General features: G+C 48.6%; 1 protein-coding gene across 3 annotated transcripts in view; it reads right to left on the bottom strand.

Moving 5' to 3' along the window:
- Positions 1 to 24,572, bottom strand: part of LOC139048144 (mitotic checkpoint serine/threonine-protein kinase BUB1-like) — a 373,386-nt gene that overhangs the window by 277,951 nt on the left and 70,863 nt on the right. For all 3 annotated transcript variants that reach the window (XM_070522664.1, XM_070522663.1, XM_070522665.1), the window contains exon 6: positions 13,233 to 13,444. In XM_070522664.1, coding sequence (XP_070378765.1) covers positions 13,233 to 13,444 — 212 coding nt within the window. The remainder of the gene's footprint in view (positions 1 to 13,232; positions 13,445 to 24,572) is intronic.

The raw sequence follows: 24,572 nt of genomic DNA on the forward strand, positions 1-24,572 counted from the left end.
AGAGGGACGCTCAAACAACTGCATGGTTCTTTGACAAGATGCACACTTGGTTTGCACTAATCACATCCAGAACCCGGAAACAGGCTGAGACACATCTTGGTGCGAGAGGCGATGCCTTTTTTAAAGAAATAATTGGCCTTGTCGAAGCAATGAAAATTGAAGGAGGCAGCCGTGGATGGAAGCCAGTGCAGACAGGAACCATCCTGACCACAATGGCAGCCATGGAACTGCAGGAACACCTTGTAGTGAAAGAGGGGTTCCACTTTGTGCTCTTTTCCAGACTAGGGCACCGTGCATTGGAAAACTTCTTCTCAACAATAAGAATGAAGAACCCCGTTCCATCTCCTCGCGAATTCAAGTCCACACTGCGCACTGCCTCTCTTGCTCAGTTTCTTCGGTGGAACCCCAGAGGGAACTACGAACGTTCAGACGCAGAGGAACTAATTGGATTTCCTGACAAAGTACAGCAGCCTTGTTCTGGTATTATATATCACCCAGCACCACAGACAGTGGAATACGTGGAGTTAGATGACGCCTTTCTCTATGTGTGCGGCTATGCTGTAAGAAATGTAAAAAAACAACTGCAGCACATGTCACATATGTGCAGATGCTACCACAGGTGAAGCTCTTGATGCCGCAGAAAACAAGTGGCTGCGGCTAAAGTCGTATTTGCCCGAAAAAATTCCACTTGAATCGGCATCAAAAGCAGCAATAGGTTTGCTGAAGTATTGCGAGGCCTCATTTAAGATGCATGAGCAGAGCTTTTTAGATGGCAGGATTCAGCTGCAGCATCTCACAGATGAAATTCTGAAGAACACAGTAAATGCAATACCCACATGCCATGATGTACCACGCAAACTAGTGAATTGTTTTTTGAACATGAGGATGCACATATTCTGCAACAACCGAAATGAGACAATCAAGAAGGACGCTACAACAGCCAAATGCAGCAGCAGAAGCATTGGAATGCATCAAGCCGCTCAACCCATTCGATGACTGAAGAATAGTGACATGCAGTTTTAGAAAAAAAATGTGCCGACTGTCACCTTTCTCCTGAAAATAAGTGTTTATGCATGTGGCACTTTTCGTTGCTGTATGTGATTTAGTTTTCAGAAACGATTGTGAAATGACAGTCTAAAAATAATACAGGACTGCACGTAAGAGAAATATATATGGCCGGGAGAGCAGTGCATGAAATCAAGCTAGTCATCACACTCTAGTCAGATTATTCAGACAGTTGGGAATGTGATATTTAAATATTCAACTGGCATTTTTTTTTTCCGTGGTAGTTCGTTGGGCATTTCAAGATACAGCAAAGTCTCAAATAATCAGCTAGCAGATTGTGAGGTCACATGCTTTACATTGAGGTTCAAGTTATACATTGGGTTTAGCTGAGTGGACCATCTGCAATGTCATAAAGACGAGAACATACTCCTGTGACCACTAAAAATGGCATATCAAAGACTCCTCAAGACTTAATTATAGCAGGAAAAAGCATCAGAATGCATCAAGCTGCAAAAGCCATTAGATGACCAAGGAACTATGTTGCTACAATGCTGAACGGAAGGAGAGTGCAAGCTTGCAGTTAAAGACGGTGTTACGGACTTGTCTGCTCTGCCATTCACTTGTATATACCCTGTAAATACATTTCCCTGTTTTTTGCTCCTTATATATTCAGGATCTTCTTGCCCTTTGCTGCAAGGTGGACGAGCGAATGCCAAAGAAAAGGTGAACCATGTACTGAAGGGCATAACAGACGACACATTTAACCTTCTCGCATACAAGAACTTGCCAGCAGCGACGACATTAAGTGAATGCCAGTGTTTCAAAGAAGCTAAAAGCTGTCGAATTGTGCATTTGTATACCCATCTTCCAAATATAGCCGCTACATCATTGTGTGAAGACCATTCCGCACCTCAGCCGACCACATCCGAGAGCATTGTTCGCATAGTTTGCAGAGAGATGGACATTGCATTGCTGGTTAGCTCCCAGATGTCTGCCCCTCGGCTATTTACACGCCAGAGTCGTTCGCCTTCACTATCACCTATCGACCTTGACTATCGGAATGTCGTCGTCTCGCAGTAATTTTTCGTCTTCTTCACCAGCTGCCTTGCCAAACTTCCCAAATATGATCTGTACTAATCGTCCGCCTCAGCACGCCGACCAGTTACATTGGTTCCTTGCCTTGTTCAGCGAAATGTTTGACCTGAATGGTCGCCCTTTAGGTCCGACTTCCATCGAGAAGCATATCATTGACATTTGGGATGCCAATTCAATTCACCGGAGACAATACCATCTGGCCTTGGATGAGCCACAAGTGATTGAAACAGAAGTAGAAAAGATGCTTCCTCAAGGAATCGTTAAGCCATATTCCAGCCCGTGGGCATCACCTGTAGCCCTAGTTAAAAAGGACAAAGCCTGGTGCTTCTGTGTGGATTACAGCACTTGAACAACATAGTAAAAAGATGTTTACCCTATCCCACGTATCAATGACATCCTTGACTACCTTCACGGCGCAAAGTATTTTTCTTCCACTGTCCCTCATTCGGCTGCAGACATGGACCACGAGAAGACGGCCTTTGTAACACCGAGCGGTATTACTCAATATAAACGCACGCCAATCATGACATGCAGTTCTGGAGAGGAAAGCACTGGGTATCACCTCACTTCTATTATTTCAGAGCTTATGAATGGGGCGCCTTGCTGTCTGTGATCGAACCTTCACAAGGTATTGCAAAACAATGGCCTAAAAAGAATGCAGGAGCCACTTCAAAAAAATAAACTGGCTGGTCGGGCAACACGCGAAATCTGTCAGTTTGTTGCTATCTAGTCTAGTACCTAAGTGGGCTATATGCAATATCTTTAAAATGCTTTATGAAATACTGGCAATTGTAAAAAAAAATGCAGGGAAGGAAAAGCAATATAGTAAGGATGTTCGATAGACATTTGTCAGCATTATCTAGCAGATGACATGCACTTTAGCATTCTCAACACTTGTTGCAGGAACTCTTCAAAATGTACAACTGTAGATTTATGTTATAAAGTAACATACATGAGAGCAGTGGTCTTATGGATTGCTCTACAAGCTGTATGCTGTGAACTGAAAAGTGAAATAAATGCAAAATTTTGTACTGGTCTTGCAATAGTTTTGCACACAGTTCTGCTTAACTTTGAAAGCATTTGACCAGGTTGGGGGACCAAAGTTCCGATTTCTAGAGAGGGACAAATTTTTCAACTGCGAGGTCTGCTTACTAAAGAAACCTCTGTACTATTCTGCTATGTCAGGCGGAGAGCAATGGTCCCTGTGATAAGACTTCGTTTAGCTAGATGATTTCTGCATAACAAATTTGATTTTAAGGCCCTGCACTGCAGAACAGAGCACTTGGAAATTAGTTCTGTGGAAGCCCGCAAGGTAGAGGAAGAATTGTGAAAGGGAAAGTTTGTCATCCACCCAAGAGTGGCCGAAGCAATAAAAAATGTTGACTGACGTGGCTGCTTGGGCATGTTAATATGACATGATTGAAGCTTTTAGCACACAAGACTAGGACGAGAAGTAGGCATGAAGCACATGGGTACTGACTTTCTTGTCCTGTCGTGCGCGAAAAGCTTCAATGATGAAAGAAGCCTGTATGGGTATATCTTATTGGAACAGTTTAGTTTGAAGCACGGGCCCAACATGTAGACTAATTTGAAGCACGGGACCATATGTATAGGCACAACCCTGTTCCACTTCATGCAAGTATGACAGCTCTTTTAGGCATAGAGCGATAGACGGTTTTGCCACACAGGTATTGCCTAACCGGTCGATGGATTCTGCCTTGATGATTCCCACTGCGTGGCAAACCAGTCTATTGCTCTATCTCGCAAGGAGCCATTGGACTAGCATGATGACAAAAAATGTCTGCAGGTAGTGCATACGTGATGTAAAATAGGGTTTTGTCTCTATATATGGTCGCACGCTTCAAAATAAACTTGTAAGTCGGCACTTATGTGCTTCATATCTACTTCTCGTCTTAGTCCTGTGTGCCAGAAGCATCCATTATGAAAGAAGCCCATATTGGTATATCCTGTATGAACTTTCTTTTCACTGCAAGGTGGAGGACAGTTAGCCTTTACGAACAGAATACAGTTGAACCTCGCAATAACGAAATCGGCGGGAAACGCGAAAAAATTCACTGTCGCGAGAATTTCGTTGTTGCGAAAAGAGACAGCACAGATAGGTAATGCATCGCAGAACAAAACTTTACTGTCCAAATTCCATTAGCTTACTTTGCAAGCTTTGCTCGAGAATATAGAACCGCATTGTTGACAGTACAAAGTGTGCTGCATGCGTCGACCAGCATTGGCAGTAGTGCCGTAGCGCAGAATTTGCGGTCAACTGCTTTTGGAGATGCGATCACTTGCCGAGATTTTGCGTAACTCGGCACCGGACGCAGAGCAACAGCGCATGCAGCAGCATTTCTCCAGCGCACGCTGTTGCCCCGTAGGCGCCGACAGGGCCGGTGCCGATCGCAAAAGTAATCGTATCTCGTGTACACGAAAGCAAACGATCGAGATAACAGCCCTTGCGCGCAAATCTACATCCGGCGTAGAATCCGCACACGATGCCTGTCGGGCGACACCAAAACCAGTGTTCTTGAAGCAAGGGATGCGTATTCCCGGACGATCGGTCAATCACGGCCCCATGCGTGACACTCCATATGCCGCAACCGCCATCTCAAGCACCATAAACAATTCCACGTAGGTGGGACGTGAATTTCTTTGCTTTGCTGCATTTTTCCCGCCGAGGCGCACATTACGCAGCGCACTGCCGCAATCGGGGATTGTTGTTCAAAAACGCGCATCCAGTTTGCGTACAGTCTCGCCTCACGCGATTGGACTAGGCCTCGCCAAGTCGTCAACCGCGGGGAACGCAAAATGAACGCGCATTTCAAACAACGATCTTGCTTGGCAGGCGCGCAAACACCGTTGTCACACGTCGGTAGCAACGTGCGTGCCGCTCATGGTGCCGCTTCAAACGGCCGATCAACAAACAAGATGGCGGCCATGACGTGTTTCCATCGCACTGATCGCTTCCGGCGCTTGGTTGTTCTGGTGAACAAAAATTCCGGCGGCCACACAAGTGTAATGTGGTGGTATTTTAAGCAATTTTAATGCAGAACAATCGCATTTGAGCACATTTTGGAGCCTGCTAGCCTTACGCAATATGCGGAGTTACGTTCCGGCAAATTTCGTTCATGCGGGATTGCAGTACAGCTACATTTCGTTGCCGAGAGGTACGAAATGCATTGAATCCTATGGGCGTTCGCTGGGAATACGAAAATGTTTCGTTGTCGCGGGAATTTCGTTGTTGCGGTATTTCGTTATCGCGGGTTCCGACTGTATATAGAAAATGTAGGCATATGAAATGTTGACAGAGTGGTACATGACACGCACAGTATTTGTTCATACAATAGCAGTAGGTATAAGCCAATTTCACATTTATGTACTTCACAAAGCTTGGATAGCTCTTAAAGCATTCAGCAAATCAGTGCTGCTTCACTTCACCAAACAAGTAGATGTAATTTCGACCAATAACTAAACTGCCGTACATCAAAATTTGAACGCTTTGAGTAAAGTTGAGTAAGTAAGGTTAAAAGCCCCTTCATCCTCGCTCCTGCCGGCATAAAACTTCGGTGGCGGGTGGATGGAAGTGCTTTAGCGCTTAGGCCAGGGACGGATACAAGCGCGACAACAGAAGTATGACACACCTACCGCCCGAAATACTGCCGTGTTCACCTCCTGAACACTCGCAATAAAAAAAATATATATAAAGAAATAGCCATCGTAATTTCACGTTGCAACACACAATTCACCGTACACCTTTGCTCACGCCACAACACACGAACATAATTCGCCGTACACATCTGCTCGCGTCGCAACACTAACACAATTCGCAGTGCGCATCTGCTCGCGTCATCCACACAATTCGCCGTACACCTTTGCACACGTTACAACACGCGCGCAGGCACCAATTCACTGCACACCTCCGCTCATATCACACAAGAAAAGCACACTTGTTTTCACCATGTCACTGAATGCCCTCCACACAAATTTGAACTTGTTGCATTTCATAGCTTCACGTCATTGCAGTTCTTCACGTGCACACACTTGAGACGTTCGTTACCTTCGATCTGCCGTACGAGACAAGTTCAAACTCGGAATCAACAGCATAAACTCTATGCGTCTGCCATACAAATTAGCGTTGCGAACTCCTTCGCTAAAATCCCCTCCAGCCATATGTGCTGGCTGGAGGGGATTTATGCTTCAAAACAAGAAGAATTCAAAGGGGACAAGCTGTTGTATTTCGCTGAAGTAGTAGTTTGCGGTCGCTGTTTTCCAAATGCACGAAAAACGGGAGCAGTCTCCAAGCACCCAGGCACTACATTCCACTGTACGTTGTCTCTCGTGGCACAAGCAGTCGCAGGTTGACGCGAAGCAGCGAACACGACCAGATCGCCGATTATGATAGGCGGTGGTTCTTGGATGGAATCACATGAACAGTTTCAACCACAGCTCTCTATCGACGCGAAAGTAAAGAACGCTAAAAAAACATAGTGTCACTTCCACTCGGAACAGGAAGCTGAAGCTACGTAAGTTCCGCTTGACGCCGGAAGCTAAGGGGGTGAGAAGGAGAAGAGCGTGGAGGAGGAGGGTAAGTTGGCGGTACTTAACCTGGCCGGCGGTGGCACGTAGATGCAGGGGCTTTAGCCAAAACGTGGCCTACGCAAACAAATGAAATGGCGCCGCTCCGGAAACTCTGCCGGAGGCGGAAGTGCGGCGATGAACGGAGCCAGCGTGGCCTGACCAAATCGATGTGTGACGGCTAGATTTGGCTAGTTGTGGTTCAAAGCGGTGATATCCATGGGTGATATGCTTCGGCTGCAAGTCGATTTCCTGCGCAAGGGCGCTGCGTGAGTAGCCAAAGGACCTTCCGTCGTGTCAAAAAGTCCGGAAAATTGGACAACGGGGGGTTCGAGCGTCCGAAACTTCAGATGTCCTTATACATTGATTCTATGGGGCTCGTGGCGGTGCCGCAAAGACGCCCGAAGTATCAGGCAGGTCCGAAAATTCAGTCGTTGACTGTGTGTGTGTGTGCGTGTGTGTGCGTGTGCGTGTGCGTGTGTGTGTGTGTGTGTGTGTCGGCACGGAATAAATTACAGTTCATGACCGGACCTACACTGCAACGCTTACTGTCCTTTAACAGTGTTCGCGAGATGTAATTCTCGGCGTGGCCTTCCTGAACCAACATGGTGCCATCATCGACCTGACGTCGAAGTCGATAACGCTGTCCACAGACCAAGCGATACTGACAGAGAGGCCTTCCAGTCAGTGTGCCTTGAGTGTACTTAAGGGGGGACGCGGGTCTTGAAATCGCGAAAAATGGTCAAAAATGGCAATTTTCAAAAATTGCGTTTTTGAAGTCTTTAATGTCCCAACTATGCCTCTACAAAATATTATGGCGCAATTCCTACTCAAAGTATAAAATAAACGGTAATTTATAAACGTCGGTGAGCCGAAATTGAACGCCAAGCGCGAAGATTTGCCTCATTTTCAAGCTGCCGTAGCTCCGCGCGACGCGTACCGATCGGCGCCATCTTGGTCTCGTTTGAAAGCTGGTTTCCCGCTCTCCATTCTGGCGCCCCTCGGCACGCTGTTGACCCTCGTGCAGCGGAGGGATTGGCACCCGTTCTCAAGCGGGAAATCGTCGCGAGACAGCCGCTGATTGGGTGAACCGGGCGCCTCCTCGAGGCGCAGCCCTCTGATTGGCCGTGACGTATGCTTCGCCTTCCGCGGCCGCGTTGTCCGACTCCTTCACGTCGTCTGCTTTCGCCTGCACGCACGTCATTTTTCGAGCTCCTCTTTGTTTCCTAGTATTTTTCGTTCTGCCTTTTTCTTTATCGTTCTTCTAGATATTTTGGCTATTGGGTCGCTTCTTTTAACCACGAATTTCTTGCTTTTGCGTGCCTGGTGGCTTTGTTCCGCGTGTCACGATGGTGCGAGACGCGCGCTTGAAAGCAAGCACGCGAAAAGCAGTCGGCAAAAAGAGACGCGCGTGGAATAAGAACAGTGCTACATCGTCGAGAACTACAGCTTCGGTGATGCCGCAAGCTGCTGTGCCCTTGGTGGATGCGGCAGGACTGAGCTCGCCAACAACAGCTTCGCCGGTGGATGCGGCTGAACAAACCCCGTCGACGCTAGCTTCGCCTGTGGACGCGGCTGGACAGTGCCGATCAGTGTCAACTTCGTTAACGCAAGTCTGTGCAGTGCCGGTGGATGCGCCTGGACTAAGCCCGTCGAAAATGCCAACTTTTGAGACGCTGCAAGTCGCTTCGGATTCCGTGTCGTCGGAAGCGGCTGAGCCGGCTGACCTAAGCCTAACGTTGACTTCGGCGTTTCCGCACGCCGCTTCGGTGCCAACGGACGCGGCTGAACCGAGCTCGCGTGCTCAACGCTTCGACACGGTGTTTTTCACGGAGGCGGAGTGCGCGGGGCGCGAAAATTACGCAGACAACATTAAAACTTCATTGGCGAAGCAGTCCGCGACTTCCCGCAAGTTCGAGCTAATGAACGTCGGCACAGCAAGTGAAGATGACGATCGCGGCACAGAGTACATCATCGTTGATCTCTCAGTGCTAAAGAAGATGTTTGTGTCCACAAGCTGCAGCAAGTGTGGGATGACCACTCTCCAGCTCGCAAAGTGCAGTGAGAGAGAATACGGCCTAGCAGTGAAGTTGGAGCTCACATGCTCAAATTGCGATTTCGCCGAGCGGCACTTCTCGTCGCCACGAGTGCCCGGGAAATCCAACATCACGCCCTTTGAAGTCAATTTGCGGGCAATGAAGGGAATTCAAAGTATAGGCAAGGGAGCGACTGCCCTAGCAGATTTTTGTGCCACCATGAACCTCTCTCACCGAGGACTTCACCACAAGACTTTCAGGGGGCATATGGACACCATGGTGAAAGCTTGCCAGGCAGTAGCTACTGCTACAGAAGCAGCAAGCGTCAAAGTGGTGAAGGACATGTACAAGAACTTCCTGAATCCACCAGGAAATGTAGATGTCATATTTGATGGCACATGGAAGACACGTGGTCACAATTCAAATATTGCAGTAGGCTGCATCATAGAGCTATACACTGGCCTAGTACTGGACCATGTTGTGCTCTCGAGGTACTGTCGTGGGTGCCAAGGGGCACCTGATCCCAGTGATGATGGGTACGGTGACTGGGCTGTGAACCACAAGTGCATGAAAAACATCGACTGCAATGCCGGCCGGATGGAGACTGAAGCAGCTATCATTTTGTTCAACAGGTCTCTGGAAAAAAATGGGTTGCGGTACACAACTATACTTTCTGATGGTGATAGCCGCACCTTTCATGCATTGACCTCAGGAGAAGTGTATGGATATATATCCATTGAAAAGAAAGACTGCTTGAACCATGTCCACAAGCGGATGGGGACGGCTCTTCGCAACTTGGTGGAGAAGAAGAAGGCACAAGGAGAATCTCTTGGCGGAAAGGGCAACCTCACCCAAGATAAGATAAAGAAAATTACAAACTACTATGGGTATGCCTTGCGGAGCCACAGCCACGACGTTGCAGGCATGAAAAAGGCAGTGCATGCCACGCTGTTGCACATGACCTCGACAGATGAAGCCCCAGACCACAGTTGCTGTCCTCAAGGGGTTGATTCGTGGTGTGCCTTCAATCGTGCTTTGGCGAACCAAGTGGAGCCGTCACCACACAAAAACCCTCTGCCAGGCCACGTTCGCACTGCTCTTGAGCCAATATTTGCAAGGCTGGGCGACGAGGCCCTCTTGGAGCGCTGCAAAGATGGCATGACACAGAACGCCATTGAGTGCCTACACTCTGTCATTTGGAGCCAAAGCTCCAAGAACACGCATGACTCTTTGCTGGCTGTTGAAAGAGCTGTTGCAGAAGCAGTTTCTCGCTTCAACCAAGGAATGGCAGCAACCAGCAGAGCTGTTGCAGCACAGCTTGGTTACAGTCCTGGGAGCTGCCTCATTCGTAGGAGCCTTGAGAAAGATAAACAGAGGCTGTGCAGGTCTGATAAAAGTCACACCAACGCTGAAAAGGTGAAGAAGAGGATGGCCAAGAAACACAAGCCTGACAGAACCCAGGACTACTGCCCAGGACTTTTGTGAATGTGTGGCAGATTCATAGAAAATAGCAGGTGACTTTTTGAGCTTTTTTTTTTTGTCAAAGGCCAACGCAATACAGAAGTTTTCACAATCTTTACATGAACAGATTTCTGTGAGTTTGGTGTTATTGTGTTCAGTAATGACTGGGCTGCATGCTAAAGCATTAAATTTTTCCATGTGATAGGTAAACAAAAGTGGCAGAGTAAGCAAAACTTTGAATGCAATTTTCTCAGCTTTGCTTTTTTGATCAAATGCCTTTGCCTTACGGAACTTTTCATAATGTTTGCATCAACTGATTTTATTGAATTAGGTATCATTTTTTTCAGTGAAACCTCAGCTGCATCCTAAAGCTTTCCATTTTTCATTAAACCAAATAGACTAGCAATTAGGTCAGGTGTAAGCTAATTACTCCTGCATTGTTTTTTTCTTCCTACTTTGATATTCATTCATGACCTATATGATGACTTTTTAAAAATTTCTTTAGCTTTAGGATGTGCAGTAGGTCCTTGGAAATGACAGCTATTCTTTAAAACTAGTTTTTTCAATTAAGAAATTACCATAATGGCCCGTAACAAAAGACCTATGTGGGATCAGTTATTTTGCGATATCTTCATTTCTAAATGAGATATATCAAATCTGAATATATATTTGGAATCAGCATTGAAAGATATATCTGCATGCGAATTTTCAGGAAGATACGTTAAGAAATAAAAAAAAAGTTTTCAAGACCCTCATCCCCCCTTAAGGACCAACTCAGCATCCCCCGCTTCGCTCCAGCATTTCTGTCGGCAGAAAAATACTTGTAGACGTAGGAGGCGTCATCGAGCAAGATCAACGCCTACTGCTCGATCGTGAAATTTGCATGACTGAATGACATCGTGACTGAATGAAGGAGCCGTGAAAGTGATGCTGACAAACTTCAGCCAGGAGTTCAAGCACATAAACAAGGGCACGACGATCGCATACACCCGAGGAAAATAGGGAAACCAGCAATGCATCACTCCTCTCAGATTCTGCCACATCTACCCCAATGACCATAGTTCGTGATGACATAAATCCAAGTCTCTCCCTGAGTAAGTGTCCCCGAGCTCAGAAGTCTTCTGCGATGATACAAAGACTGCTTTTCGACGTCATCAAGGATTTGACAAACAACAGTCGCAAAGCATCATATAATAACCAAAGAGTGCACTCGATCCCATCGCCAGAGCCCTAATTAAGTTTCGACGCGAGAACGTGAAGCTATTAGGCAACAAGTCGACAAAATGCTGCACGACGACATCACCATCCATCGAAAAGCCCGTGGGCATCCCCTGTTGTCTTGGTGAAGAAAAAGGACGGAACCCTACATTTCTGCAATGATTATCGTCGATTGAACAAGATCACGAAGAAGAACGAATACCCCCTCCCACGGATAGACAATGCATTGGACCGGCTCTGCAACGCTAAACACGTCTCGTTGATGGACCTCAAGTCTGGCTACTGGGAAATAGAAATCAACGAGAGAGATCGCAAAAAGACCGCCTTCTTCATGCCACACAGCCTCTACGAGTTCAAAGTTATGCCGTTTCGACTGTGCTCGGTGCCTGCAATGTTCCATCACGCGATGGATGCGGTTTTATCAGGATTAAAGCGACAGACCTGTCTTGTTTACTTGGATGAAGTTGTCTTCACCGCAAATTTAGACAATCACCTTACGTGGCTATCGACAGTGCTTGAGGCCATCAAGTCATCAGGGCTTACTCTGAAGCCAGGAAAGTGCCGCTTTGCTTACGATGAGCTTTTGTTCCTAGGCCACATCAGCAGCAAATCTAGAGTCCTCCCCAACCCACAGAAGACAGCGGCCATCGCAATGTTCCCGCAGCCCATTGACAAGAAGGCAGTGCACAGATTCCTTGGCATGTGTGCCTACTACAGGCGATTTGTCAAAGACTTTTCACGCATCGCTGAGTCGTTGACAAATCTAACTAAATGTGTCGAGTTCAAGTGGGAAACGCCGCAGGCCGACCCATTTCGAGAACTCAAACGACGCATGCAGTCACCGCCGGTACTTGCGCACTACGACGAAATCCACACTGACACCAGCAGACTAGGCCTCGATGCCGTCCTAGTCCAGAGGAAAGATGGGCTTGAACAAGTGATAGCTTATGCTAGCCGGTCGCTGTCAAAAGCGGAAGGCAATTATTCTACGACTGAAAAGGCATGGGTCGTCATTTTGGCTATAGCAAAATTCCGCCTTTACCTATATGGCAGGCCATTAAAGGTCGTTAGCAACCATCACACATTGTGTTGGCTAGCGAATTTAAATGACCCTTCAAGACACCAGATGCGGTGCAGCCTCAGACTGCATGAATATGACATCACTATAATCTACAAGTCCAGACGAAAACACTATGCCAATTGCTGCAAGATGACGAGGATGACAATGCCTTCCTTAGAATGATGAGCGCAGAAGACTTCACTGGACAGCAACGAGCAGATCTGGAGCAAGAGAGCCTCATCGAGTATTTGGAAGAGAACACAGATGTTTCTAGGGCATTTGAGGGGGGACATGGGTCCTAAAAATGTGTTTCCTATTTTTGGGTGAATCTTTAATAAACTCCACTGTCTGGGGTAATTTTTCATGCATTCAAATCAGTAATTAGATTTTCGATAGCTGTAGCAGTTCAAAAAATATTGAGGTCTGAAGTCAAATTAATTTCAAACTCGTTACGGTGTTTTTTAATGATTCCTTCTTGCTAAACCAAAAGAATAAACGCATGACACCATTGCTAAAGACTGTAGAGGGTGATGCTATTTTTCTTCATTTGGAAGCATTTTACGGACAAGAACACAATCTTGCATTTATTATGACAATTTTTTTCTACTTAGCAGTGAGTACTATACGTGAATGTAATTTTCATGATGGTGCAAGAGTAATAAAAATAGCATCCCCCCCTAGATCATTTCAATGCGAATAAAATGATACCACACTTGTGGTATCATGGGGCTTGCTCCTTTTTAAACTGAAGTGAAATACCAAAGAGGACCCACCGTGACTCCAGACCATGGCCCAGCCGAGCGGCTGTTCTCCTTCGTCTGCTGGGTGGTGGGTGCAAAGGGTGGCGCGGCGACAGGTTGCATGAGAAGGGCAGCGTTGTCCGGCGGGGCATTTTCGTCGGCACGCACGCGCACCTTTGTGTGGCCTCGGTTACCAACCGCCGAGCCCGCCGACACAATCGCCAAACCCCCCTGTTGCTGCTCGGCTGCAAACAGATGAACGCAACTTTGAGGGCGCGCCATCGAGAGCAGGGAAAGGTTAAGCTAAGTGAGGAAAAGTCAAGCGAGAGGAGAAAGGTTAAGAGGAGCGAGAGGGAGGGAAGATAGTAAGAGTAGAGGCGTCATTGCAAATGCACTCGCAGAGGAATGTTCACTAACAGCCACAAGTGTTCGCACGGCACTAGGGCAGCATTCTCGGAGGATCACTTTCAGAGATAGTTTCCATTTTGTGAGGTTTCAGAAGACTAGCACCAGACGCGTCAATGTCTACGAGCGACACCGTTCATGGAACGCTGCCTCAGCAGAGTTGGCAAAGTGCCAGAACGCCGAATCCGTCCGGCACTAGTCTCATTAAACTTAAGTGTATTATATATATATATATATATATACAGTGGAATCTCGATGATACGATCACGGCTAATACGAATTTCTGGGTGATACGAATTCTTCTGTGGTCCCGGTCGAGCCCCATTACTTTCCAACGTGCCAGAGAATGGTTGTTACGAATCAATTTTCGACCCGCATCGGTTGATACGAATATTACCGAAGACACTTTGGAAATTTGAAAGTGTGCTTGGCGAAGGCCAGACGCTGCTGCCATCTGCGCTCCACTTCCCTGGCTTTACTGTTTGGTGAAATGGCCGGTCGCTGCTGCCGTCTGTCTGCGCTCCAATTCATTCACTTTGGTGTTCGGCGATATCGCCTGTCGCTGCTGCCGCTTGCGTTCTGCTTCCCTGCCTTTAGTACCCGGCGATCTAATCAGTCGCTGTTGGCGTTTCCGTTCTGCCTCCCTTGCTTTCGCATCTGGTGACATGTTCATTCGTCGCACGCACATTCGCTCCTTGTTCTTCTGGCGTTTGATGTTGGGAGAATCCGGCGTCCGCTGCCGCTTCTAGAACCACTTGGCGCGCAATCACTGGGTCGCTTCGGAGCTACGGGTCGCACTCGACTGCAACGAGACGTCTGACGAAGGAGCGGCGGTGCAGCTGCCACCGCCGACGCCTGCGCGCTCGTTCTACCGCTACTGTGTGACAACACAGTTGCTGACTGGCGCACCTGTTGCTAAGGAGGGGAGGAGGTTGCACCGCTGCGCGGAGAACAGGCCACAGTTGGCACCATTCCAGCGCACGGACGGACGCGACCGCGAGCCCCACCGACGGCAGTGAAAGAGAACAGCACACAGTTACGCGATTTCTCCCTCTCTCTTTTGGTGCGGAGGCGCGGTCGTGGCGCCGGACAGCGCGGAGGCCGCGACTGGGCGCGAAGAGTTTGAAGCGGTGGCACTTTTGTTGCTTTTCCTCCTTTTCCGCGTGCCATCGGACGGAGTGGATGCTGTGCTTCTAGCCGCGTTCTTGTCTTTGACGTGGGCGACGGCGAAGGACCACCACCGGCGGCTGAAACGCTGCATGCGCTCGAAGTTCTGAGGCGTGCTATGACCGCGAATGAAATCAGCGACGACACGTGCACGCGTTTTTATGGATTTGAACAAAGTCTGCTAATTGAACTGACAAAGAAAAAGAAGCAGAAGGACATCGGAGACTTTTCCTTCAAGAAATAAATGCTTTGTACATACGTGTGCCTGAGTGAATTCACCTCTCACTCTTTCATTGAGCTAGATTTAATTGTTTGGATGATACGAATTTCGGCTAATACGAATATTTTTCGTGACCCCGTGAGATTCGTATCATCGAGATTCCACTGTATACACACACACATATTGGAAGCATGAAGCGAGATTCTTTGTGTTAACAAAAACTGTAGAAAATACTTCACATTGAATGTGTGCGCACCTCGTTGATCCCGACTATGACCAATCTAGATAGCGCTGTATGTCGGTGCTTGAAAACGTCACGAAAGCGTGACAACGCATTCCACCAGGATATATATATATATATATATGTATATATATTTCTTGCACTTGAAGAAACTTCGTGTGACCTCAAACAATTGAGCGCTGAAGTCACGGCGTTATGTAAGGCCCCACAAGACTTCATAGGAAACAGTCCAATTTCACAACTGAGTCCTCTCAGTGGTGCAATTTTCCTTCGTGTAATTGTCGCATACTTGGCATACCTGTAATTGTCGCATACTAATACTGCTTCACCTTTCCGGCGAAACTGCAGCTTCTCTTCCTTTCTTTTTCTTTCTTTTTCTGTGAGTCTGAGTATAAGCGCTGCTACACGTGACTGCTGTTCATTCTGATTTCGAGTGAATCCAGCTTGGCCTCATTTCAGTTACTGAATTAATTATACAGTGTTTTCCAATTCACCAAGACTTAAAAGAGAAGATGTGTTACTCTAAGAAATCCTAGTGCATATTGTTTCCGGTACAGTGTAGTAGCCAGCAGTAATTCTTTCATTACTGAGATCTAATTCGGTGATTGCACTTATTTATCTAACTCGAGAAGTACTCAAGTAATTTTCTAAGCATATATGAGGCATTTGTAGGCACCCAAAATGATATCTAACTGTGGTGTTTTCAGCGACACACTAATGGCGTAAAATCTTTTCCGACTGGCAAAGAAACCTCACGAAGCATGATAAATACCTTGTGAGTGCGCTCTCACCCGCATCATAAAGCAGTGCCCTCAAATAAGCTGATTGAAAGCAACTGCACTGCCTGTCGCAAACCTGAACAGAGAGCACATCACCTTAATAATGGTATACGGAAGGAGCACCAACAGCAGGTTTCGCGGCTTAGCAGCAATTCCTTCCTCTCATTTCTACGTCACACTTATTATCCGTCTCCCAAGGCCGACTGATCACATTGATAACAAAAGCACCTTCATAACGCATCCGAAGTGGCGCTCTGACCAAGCATGAAATGCAAAAAGCAATGGAATAGCCATAAAATGTTTCGCACGCAGCTATATCTCGTGCCAGAAACGTCCTTCGGACCAAAGCCAAATTAAAGTGACGCTTTTAGTTTTCACGAGTGTATACGTGCTGCAAAAACAGGTTTGTGTCAAAAAATAAAAGCGTAATAAGCAGATCGGGAAGTGACCCACATGTTCAGAAAAGGCATAACCAATGCATTCAAGAAAGTAAATAATCACTCCTAAATTAGCAAAATTGGCAATCGGGATGCCTGCACACAAAAAGAAGAACACACAAGAAACAAAATAACTCAGTGCCCTTCCACTCTGAAGGACAACCAGCAAAGCTTTCTATGTGGGCCCCTTAATGGCGAACTGCACCTCCGCCGTGGGTCGGCCCGGCATTGAACTATCTTTGGGATCAGCCCACGTATGGGGAGTGCTTAACGCCATCTTCCCCTCTGCCGTGCGTCGGCCCAGCATTGCACTATCTTTGAGAACAGCCCACGTATAGGGAGTGCTTAAAGCCTGCTTCACCTCCGCCGCGGGTTGGGCCGATATTGTACTATCTCCGGGATCAGCCCACATATGGAGAAGTTTTTGCTTACCACGCTAACGACACGAAAATATAATTGCACGGTAGAGGTATACAGCTTCACTGCAAAAAAAAAAAAACATCAGATTTTAGGGTGCCCTTATTATTTATGAATTTGTAAGCTTTGTTGGACACCAGCTGCTACCTAGAGGATGTGTTCGAATAGGTCTCCTTTTGCAGATATGCAGTACCATGTCAGTTTTATCACATTTCAGTTGCCTTCTTGATGACCGACGCCAGAATTTTACGCCAGGCATCCGTTATCTTTGCCTTGAACTAATTTGACATCCGTCTCAATCATGTACACACGATCTTTCACATAACCCTAAAGAAGGAAATCAAGTAGAGAGGTCAGGTGACCTAGCCACTAATTTACAGACCCATCCCTTCAAATCTATTGCACATGAAAAGTCGCATTCAACCAGTTTCATGCTCGGCGGCTGCTATGTGCTGGTGCTCCATCATGCTGATACCACAGAAGTGGAATACATGACAGCGGGACTTCGCTGAGAAACTCATCCAGCACTCCAAGGATTTCATCCACGTAACGCTGTCCAGTCGGTGTGTGATCGAAGAACATGGGACCAATTTTAACACCGGCATATATTCATCACCACACATTCAACGACTGCTGGTACTGGTGCTGAGTGCACTTTACTCAGCATGGATTGGGGTCACTCCTATAGTGAGCATTAGGTAAATTTACCTGGCCATTTCTGAAAAGATTGGCTTCATGTGTGCACATGATGTTGCTCAAAAAGTTTGGTGACTCATCAGCTTTTGTGAGGACCCAATTCGAGAAATCTAGACGATTTTACGGGTCCATATTTTCCAAGCATTGGTGCTGGTTGTAAGGTGGTACGGGTGAAAAACCTTCATTTAGAATCCTCCAAACTAGTGACTTGGAAATTGGTGCCTAGGCGGCCATGTCCCACGCACTAGCATGAAGGTATGAGGCCATAAATGCTAGAAGATCCGCGCATAGACTAGGACTCGAAGATGGAGTCCTCCATCGCTGTTTCTTGAAGCTTCCAGTTTGTCACAGACTTTCGTAATTTTTTATGATAGTCAACGCGTTTTATCTGGAACATTCGACGATTGATGTATAAAAGCCGATGCGCTTGACCCTCTGATGAGATTTTCGACGATCGCCGACCGTGTTCGCCGCTATCATTGTGCTATAAGTGTAGCCTGTTTTTGTGGGCACAGGTTCGCCCAATAAAAGTTAGTTTTTGTCTTTCACAGTATTGCTACTGTGTTCTTCAACGTCACCACCACGTGACATCTGCTGGAGGTGCTTTTTGTTCATATACCGGACGCCCCCGACAAGCTGTGATCCAAGCCCGGACCACAAAGAGAACACCAACGTAGTCCCGGACCATCGAGCAACCCGCTGTCTTCAACAGCTGCCCCCCAAGCACGGACTTCTACCTGAGAAGGCCAAGAAGATTGTGGCCAAGGCAACCCCAATGGCAGCCCCAGCGTCCCCCATCGTGCTGCAGCAGCCCAGAGAGCCTCCGACGTTCCGCAGTTCAATATTCAAGGACCCGGAAACCTGGCTTGAGACGTATGAGAGGGTCGCTGCTTTTAACAGCTGGAACAGCGACGACAAACTGCGACATGTCTTCTTCACATTGGAAGACGCTGCCAGGACGTGGTTCGAGAACCGAGAAGCCACTTTACAACGTGGGACCTGTTCCGAAGCGGCTTCCTGCAGACCTTCACAAGCGTCGTACGCCAAGAACGAGCCCAAGCACTACTAGAAACCAGAGTGCAGCTGCCTAATGAAACAACCGCAATCTTTACAGAAGAAATGAGCCGCCTATTCCGCCACGCCAACCCGGAAATGTCCGAGGAAAAGAAAGTCCACCTACTGATGCGTGGTGTAAAGGAGGAACTTTTCGCTGGAATGGTACGGAGCCCACCGAAGACCGTCGACGAGTTTCTTCAAAAGGCCACCAGCATCGAGAATACACTGAAAATGCAGACCGGAAATTCAACTGCCGCACAAAGTCGAAAAACTACGCTGGAGTTGCGTCACTGGCCACCGACGACGTGCGCAAGACTATCCGAGTGGTCGTGCGGGAGGAACTACAGAAGCTGTTGCCTTCATCACAGCCTCAAGTTTCTTCGATTGCCAACGTCGTACGCGAGGAGCTCCAACAACAACTTGGAGTAAGCCCTGAATCGCCGCAGCCTCAGCCGCAAGCGATGAGCTACGCCGCTGTAGCCCGCCGTCACATTCTCCCTCCGCGCCCACGGCAGGGCCCAGTGACGACTCAGTTCTGTCGTCCACCACCACCGCCGCCGCCACCACGCCAAGCCGTCCCCTCAGGCGGCGTTCCAAGGAAGAATGACGTTTGGCACGCCCCTGACCACCGTCCACTTTGCTATCACTGCGGAGAAGACGGGCACATCTACCGTTGATGCCCATACCGGATATGGGACTCAGAGGGTTTATCGTTAAGGCGCCGCGACCACAGATTGGCGAACGATCTCGCGATATCGCCGAATACCTTGTCGCCACTTAGTGGAGCCCTCGACGACCGTCCCGTTCACCGTCACAGAGCCGCTACCTGTCGCCGCAGCGCCGACCATACACCGGCCCAGCCCGGGGCCGCTCTGCGAGCCCATATCCGGAAAACTAAAAGCAGCAACCGATGGAGGTGCGGTTGCTGTTCGTCGAACTGACAAAGATCCTCTGCCGCCGATGAAGACGACGAAGAGACCATTTCGACAACATAATAATGGCACGCCGCCGTCCCGACGACGTCGGGAAGCCGAGACTACATCGACGAAAGACGACGCGACGACGCGACGTTCAAGCTTCAGTTCAACACGACGCAGCCGTGATCCAGCGCCAAGACCTAACTGCAATGCCAGACAAAGAACCACCGACCTCGACGTGCTTCTCGAGGGCCACGCAGTTACCGCCTTAGTGGACACAGGGGCCGATTACTCCGTAATGAGTGGACACATCGCCGCCAAGTTGAAGAAAGTTAAAACTGCATGGGAAGGCCCTCGAATTCGGACCGCTGGAGAACACCTCATCTCACCGACTGGAATCTGCACGGCAAGAATAACCATTCATGACCGGACTTACCCTGCCACCTTCGTTATCCTCCAACAGTATTCACGAGACATCATTCTCAGTATGGACTTCCTGAACCAACACGGCACAATCATCGATCTGAAGTCGAAGTTGTTGTGTCGGCAGTGGCAGGCAAGTGGGGGCCCGCGCACAGCGAACGCGCGGCGAGCGCCCGACGCAGAGAGGGAGACACGGAGCCAACTGCTCCTGATGAAAACCGGAGAAGGAATGAGCCGGCTCGCGGCCGTATATAACCAAAAAAGGGCTTCACACGCCAGATGACACCTCCTGATTGGTCCAAGCTCGTCACATGACAGAAAGGGGGTGCGCCATCTAGCTGGACTGCTACGAAACATAAATGTATGATAACACGGAGATCTGGCAGGGGGCGACACTATACATCAACCCCCCCTGGAAAAAAATGGGCATACAGTGAAACGCGCACACAAGGCACGCACTTAAGTCCAAGGACAAATTCAGTTCGTTCCCCCACACGTTCACACACACGCGCACCAGTCGCACACAAGGCACGCACTTAAGTCCACAACAAATTTAGTTGCACCAAAACACAGGCAGTCACTCAAAACAAAATCCGACAAGGAACACGACACAAGACTCACTGCACTGCAACAAGGAACACATTTTATACCTGTGTTAACGAAACATGTGAACTGTCTCCAAAATGTCACAGCGAGGCCCCTAGCCGTGGCATTTCGAAGACGGCAATACGCTTTACACTCAAGAAACCAAATCATCGAGCCATGGAGGCCGTTTTCTGTCACGATGAGGACGTGTGCATACCTCAGGAGAACTTTGGGGGCTGCGACGCGTATCGGTCGACTTCGAAGACCCAGTCGTCCCACTATTATTTCCCTCCCCCTGGTTGGACAAGTGAATGTGGTTGTCGCTCAAAGCTGGAGAGGGTTGCCCAGGAAGCTCCTCTCGATGTCCCAACAAGTCCTGGGAGGCTACCGATTCCCCCACGGAATCAGAGACGATTGCCGACTGTGTAGACTCGGAAGTGATACAGTCAGACGAACTACCTAGCTGATGCTTATAACTATGAGAAGACGCTGTCACTACAGACGAGTCATCGGAATGACTATCCAGATTTCAATATGAGCACAAAAAGTCTATCATTTGTACACAATAAACTACCTGCTGGATCGTTCATCACTAGGGTTAACTTAGACACATGCCACGTCTTCCCATCACCGAGTACAAAAATAGATGGTCCTATCTGGGCCTTAACTGTACGAGGTTTACTGTACTTAATAAAATCCTTTCCTGTTAAATCTTATTCTGACGGTGTCTCCCACCTGAGCACCTCTACGTTGCCTGAGCACCTCTACGTACTGTTTAGTCTGCCACCGTTTCTGCAAGACTCTTTCTTGAACTTGAGGCACAAGACTGTCCTGTTCCCGTAGATCTACATATAGCCGCATGGTTCCATTCTTCTTGCGCACCACCACGAGTGGAGACACCCACTCAGAAGCCTCAACGCGCTCAATGACGTCGCAGTCCTCGAGATGTCGCAATTCATGTGTGACCTGGTCACGGAGAGCCAGGGGTAGTCGGCGCAACGTTGAAGATACTGGTTTCGCATCTTGCTGCCGATGAATTCGGTCATTGTCATTCGGTCAATTCATTGTCCCTCACGCACGAGAGCGCTGACGAGCGTCCGCGCTCGTCGCGCGCCCGTCCAGTCGTCACCGCCGGCCGCTTCGTGGTGGGCCTGAAAAATTTTTTTCCCTTTTTCCATCGATACCATGGAATTAACGGTGGCCCGGGCAATTCAAGAAAAATGGGAAGGTTCGCCGTAAAAGAAGCCATGACAGGTAGCGTGCAGGAGACAGTGCAGGGGACAAGCCGGAGCTCGCAGCAGGAATCGGGCAAGGAAGGACAAAGGGGGTGAGAAGGCCTAGGCTCGGAAGCCTCGCGACGCCAAGTGCGTCGACGGCGTTTGCCTGCCGTGCAGACATAGGAAGGGTCGTTTCACTTACGAAGCTCGTTGGTTTTCCGGGGCTTCGGTCGGAACCGCAGCGGGAATCCCATCCTCGTCGCCAAAAGATGTGTCGGCAGCGGCAAGCAAGTGGGGGCCCGCACCCAGCGAACGCGCGGCGAGCGCCCGACACAGAGAGGGAGACACGGAGCCAACTGCTCCTGATGAAAACCGGACAAGGACTGAGCCGGCTCGCAGCCGTTTATTACCAAAAAAGGACTTCACACGCCAGATGACACCTCCTGATTGGTCCAAGCTCGTCACATGACAGAAGGGGGGTGCGCCATCTAGCTAGACTACTACGAAACATAAATGTATGATAACACGGAGATCTGGCAGGAGGCGACACTATACTACAGGTATACTATACTAGTGTATACTACACTATACTGCACTATAATCCAAGTCAATAACGCTGTCGGAAGATCAAGCGATACCACCGGAGAGTCTTCCTAGTCACCACAGATTGAGTGTGCTCGAAGATCAAGTGAGCATCCTGCCTCGCTCCAGCATTGCTATTTCTGTCGGCACCGAAACACCTGCTGACATAGAAGGCGTCATCGAAAGCGACCAATGTCTACTGCTCGATCGCGAAATTTGCGTCGCAAGAGGAATCGCTCGACTGCACGGAGGAAACACGAAAGTGTTGCGGACAAACTTCAGCCAGGAATTCAAGCACATCAACAAGGGCACAACAATCACATACATCGAGGAAATTCTAGAAACCAGCAATGCGTTTGTCCTCTCGGATTCTGTCGCATATACCCCGACGACCTTGTTCTCAAGCCAGACTTCGACAAAAATCCAAGTCTCCCCGTGATTAAGCAGCAACAGCTCAGAAATCTGCTTCGACGATACAAAGACTGCTTTTCGACATCATCGAGGATTCGACAAACACCAGTCACAAAGCATCGCATAATAACTGAACAGGGTGCTCGACCACTCCACCAGGGCCCTTATTGATTTTCGACGCGAGAACGCGAAGCTCTACGACAACAAGTCGACGAAATGCTGCGTGACGACATCATCCAGCCGTCGAAAAGCCCGTGGGCATCTTCAGTTGTTTTAGTGAAGAAAAAGGACGGAACCCTACGTTTCTGCGTCTGTTATCATCGATTGAACAAAATCACAAAGAAAGACGTGTACCCCCTCCCACGGATAGACGACGCATTGGATCGGCTCTGCAACGCTAAATACTTCTCATCGGTGGACCTCAAGTCTGGCTACTGGCAAATAGAAGTCAACGAGAGGGATCGCGAAAAGACCGCCTTCATCACGCCAGACGGCCTCTATGAGTTCAAGGTTATGTCATGTGGACTGTGCTCAGCGCCTGCAACGTTCCAGCGCATGATGGACACGGTTTTAGCAGGATTGAAGTGGCAGACCTGTCTTGTTTACTTGGATGACGTCATCGTCTTTGCCGGAAATTTCGACGATCACCTTAAGTGGCTTGCGACAGTATTAGAGGCCGTCAAGTCCTCAGGGCTTACTCTGAAGCCGGAAAAGTGTCGCTTCGCTTACGGCGAGCTTCCGTTTCTAGGCCATGTCTTCAGCAAATCTGGAGTCCGCCCCGACCTGCAGAAGACAGCTGCCATCCCAAAGTTCCCGCAGCTTATCGACAAGAAGGCAGTGCGTAGATTCCTTGGCATGTGTGCCTACTACAGGCGCTTTGTCAAGGACTTTTCACGCATCGCGGAGCCGCTAACGCATCTAACCAAATGTGATGTCGAGTTCAAGTGGGAAACTACGCAGGCCGATGCATTTCAAGAACTCAAACGACGCATGCAGTCGCTGCCGGTACTTGCACACTTCGACGAGAACGCCGATACCGAAATCCACACTGACGCCAGTAGCCTAGGCCTCGGTGTCGTCCTAGTCCTGAGGAATGAAGGACTTGATTGGGTGATATGCTAGCCGGTCGCTGTCAAAAGCGGAAGGCATTTATTCTACGACTGGAAAGGAATGCCTCGGCATCATTTGGGCTACAGCAAAATTACACCCTTACCTATATGGGAGGCCATTCAAACTTAAAGGACCCTTCAGGACTGCTGGCGCGGTGGAGCCTCAGACTACAAGAATACGACATCACTGTAACCTACAAGTCCGGACGACACTCAGATGCCGATTGCCTATCACGCACCCCCATTGACCCGCCGCCTCAAGATGACGAGGATGACGACGCCTTCCTTGGAATAATAAGCGTGGAAGACTTCGCTGAGGAGCAACGAGAGGAACCAGAGCTAAAAGGCCTCGTCGATTATTTGGAAGGGCACACCGACGCCGTCCCTAGGGCATTTAAGCGTGGATTGTCTTCGTTCCCGCTTGAAAAGAACCTACTCATGAAGAAGAACTCACCAGTCTGCGCCAACTACCTTCTAGTTGTTCCGTCAGCACTGCATCCAGAAGTGCTGCAAACCCTACATGATCCGACCGCTGGGCATCTCGGTTCCTTTCGGACGATATCGAGGATACAAGAAAGGTATTACTGGCTGCGCCTAACCGCCGATGTCGCGCATTACGTCAAGACATGTCGAGACTGTCAACGACGCAAGACATGTCGAGCTCACCCAAGCCATTCTGCAATACAGCCAGACAAGCCACAGGAGGACAAC

This window comes from Dermacentor albipictus, chromosome 7 (genome assembly GCF_038994185.2).
Source record: "Dermacentor albipictus isolate Rhodes 1998 colony chromosome 7, USDA_Dalb.pri_finalv2, whole genome shotgun sequence".
NCBI classification, from domain to species: Eukaryota; Metazoa; Arthropoda; class Arachnida; order Ixodida; family Ixodidae; genus Dermacentor; species Dermacentor albipictus.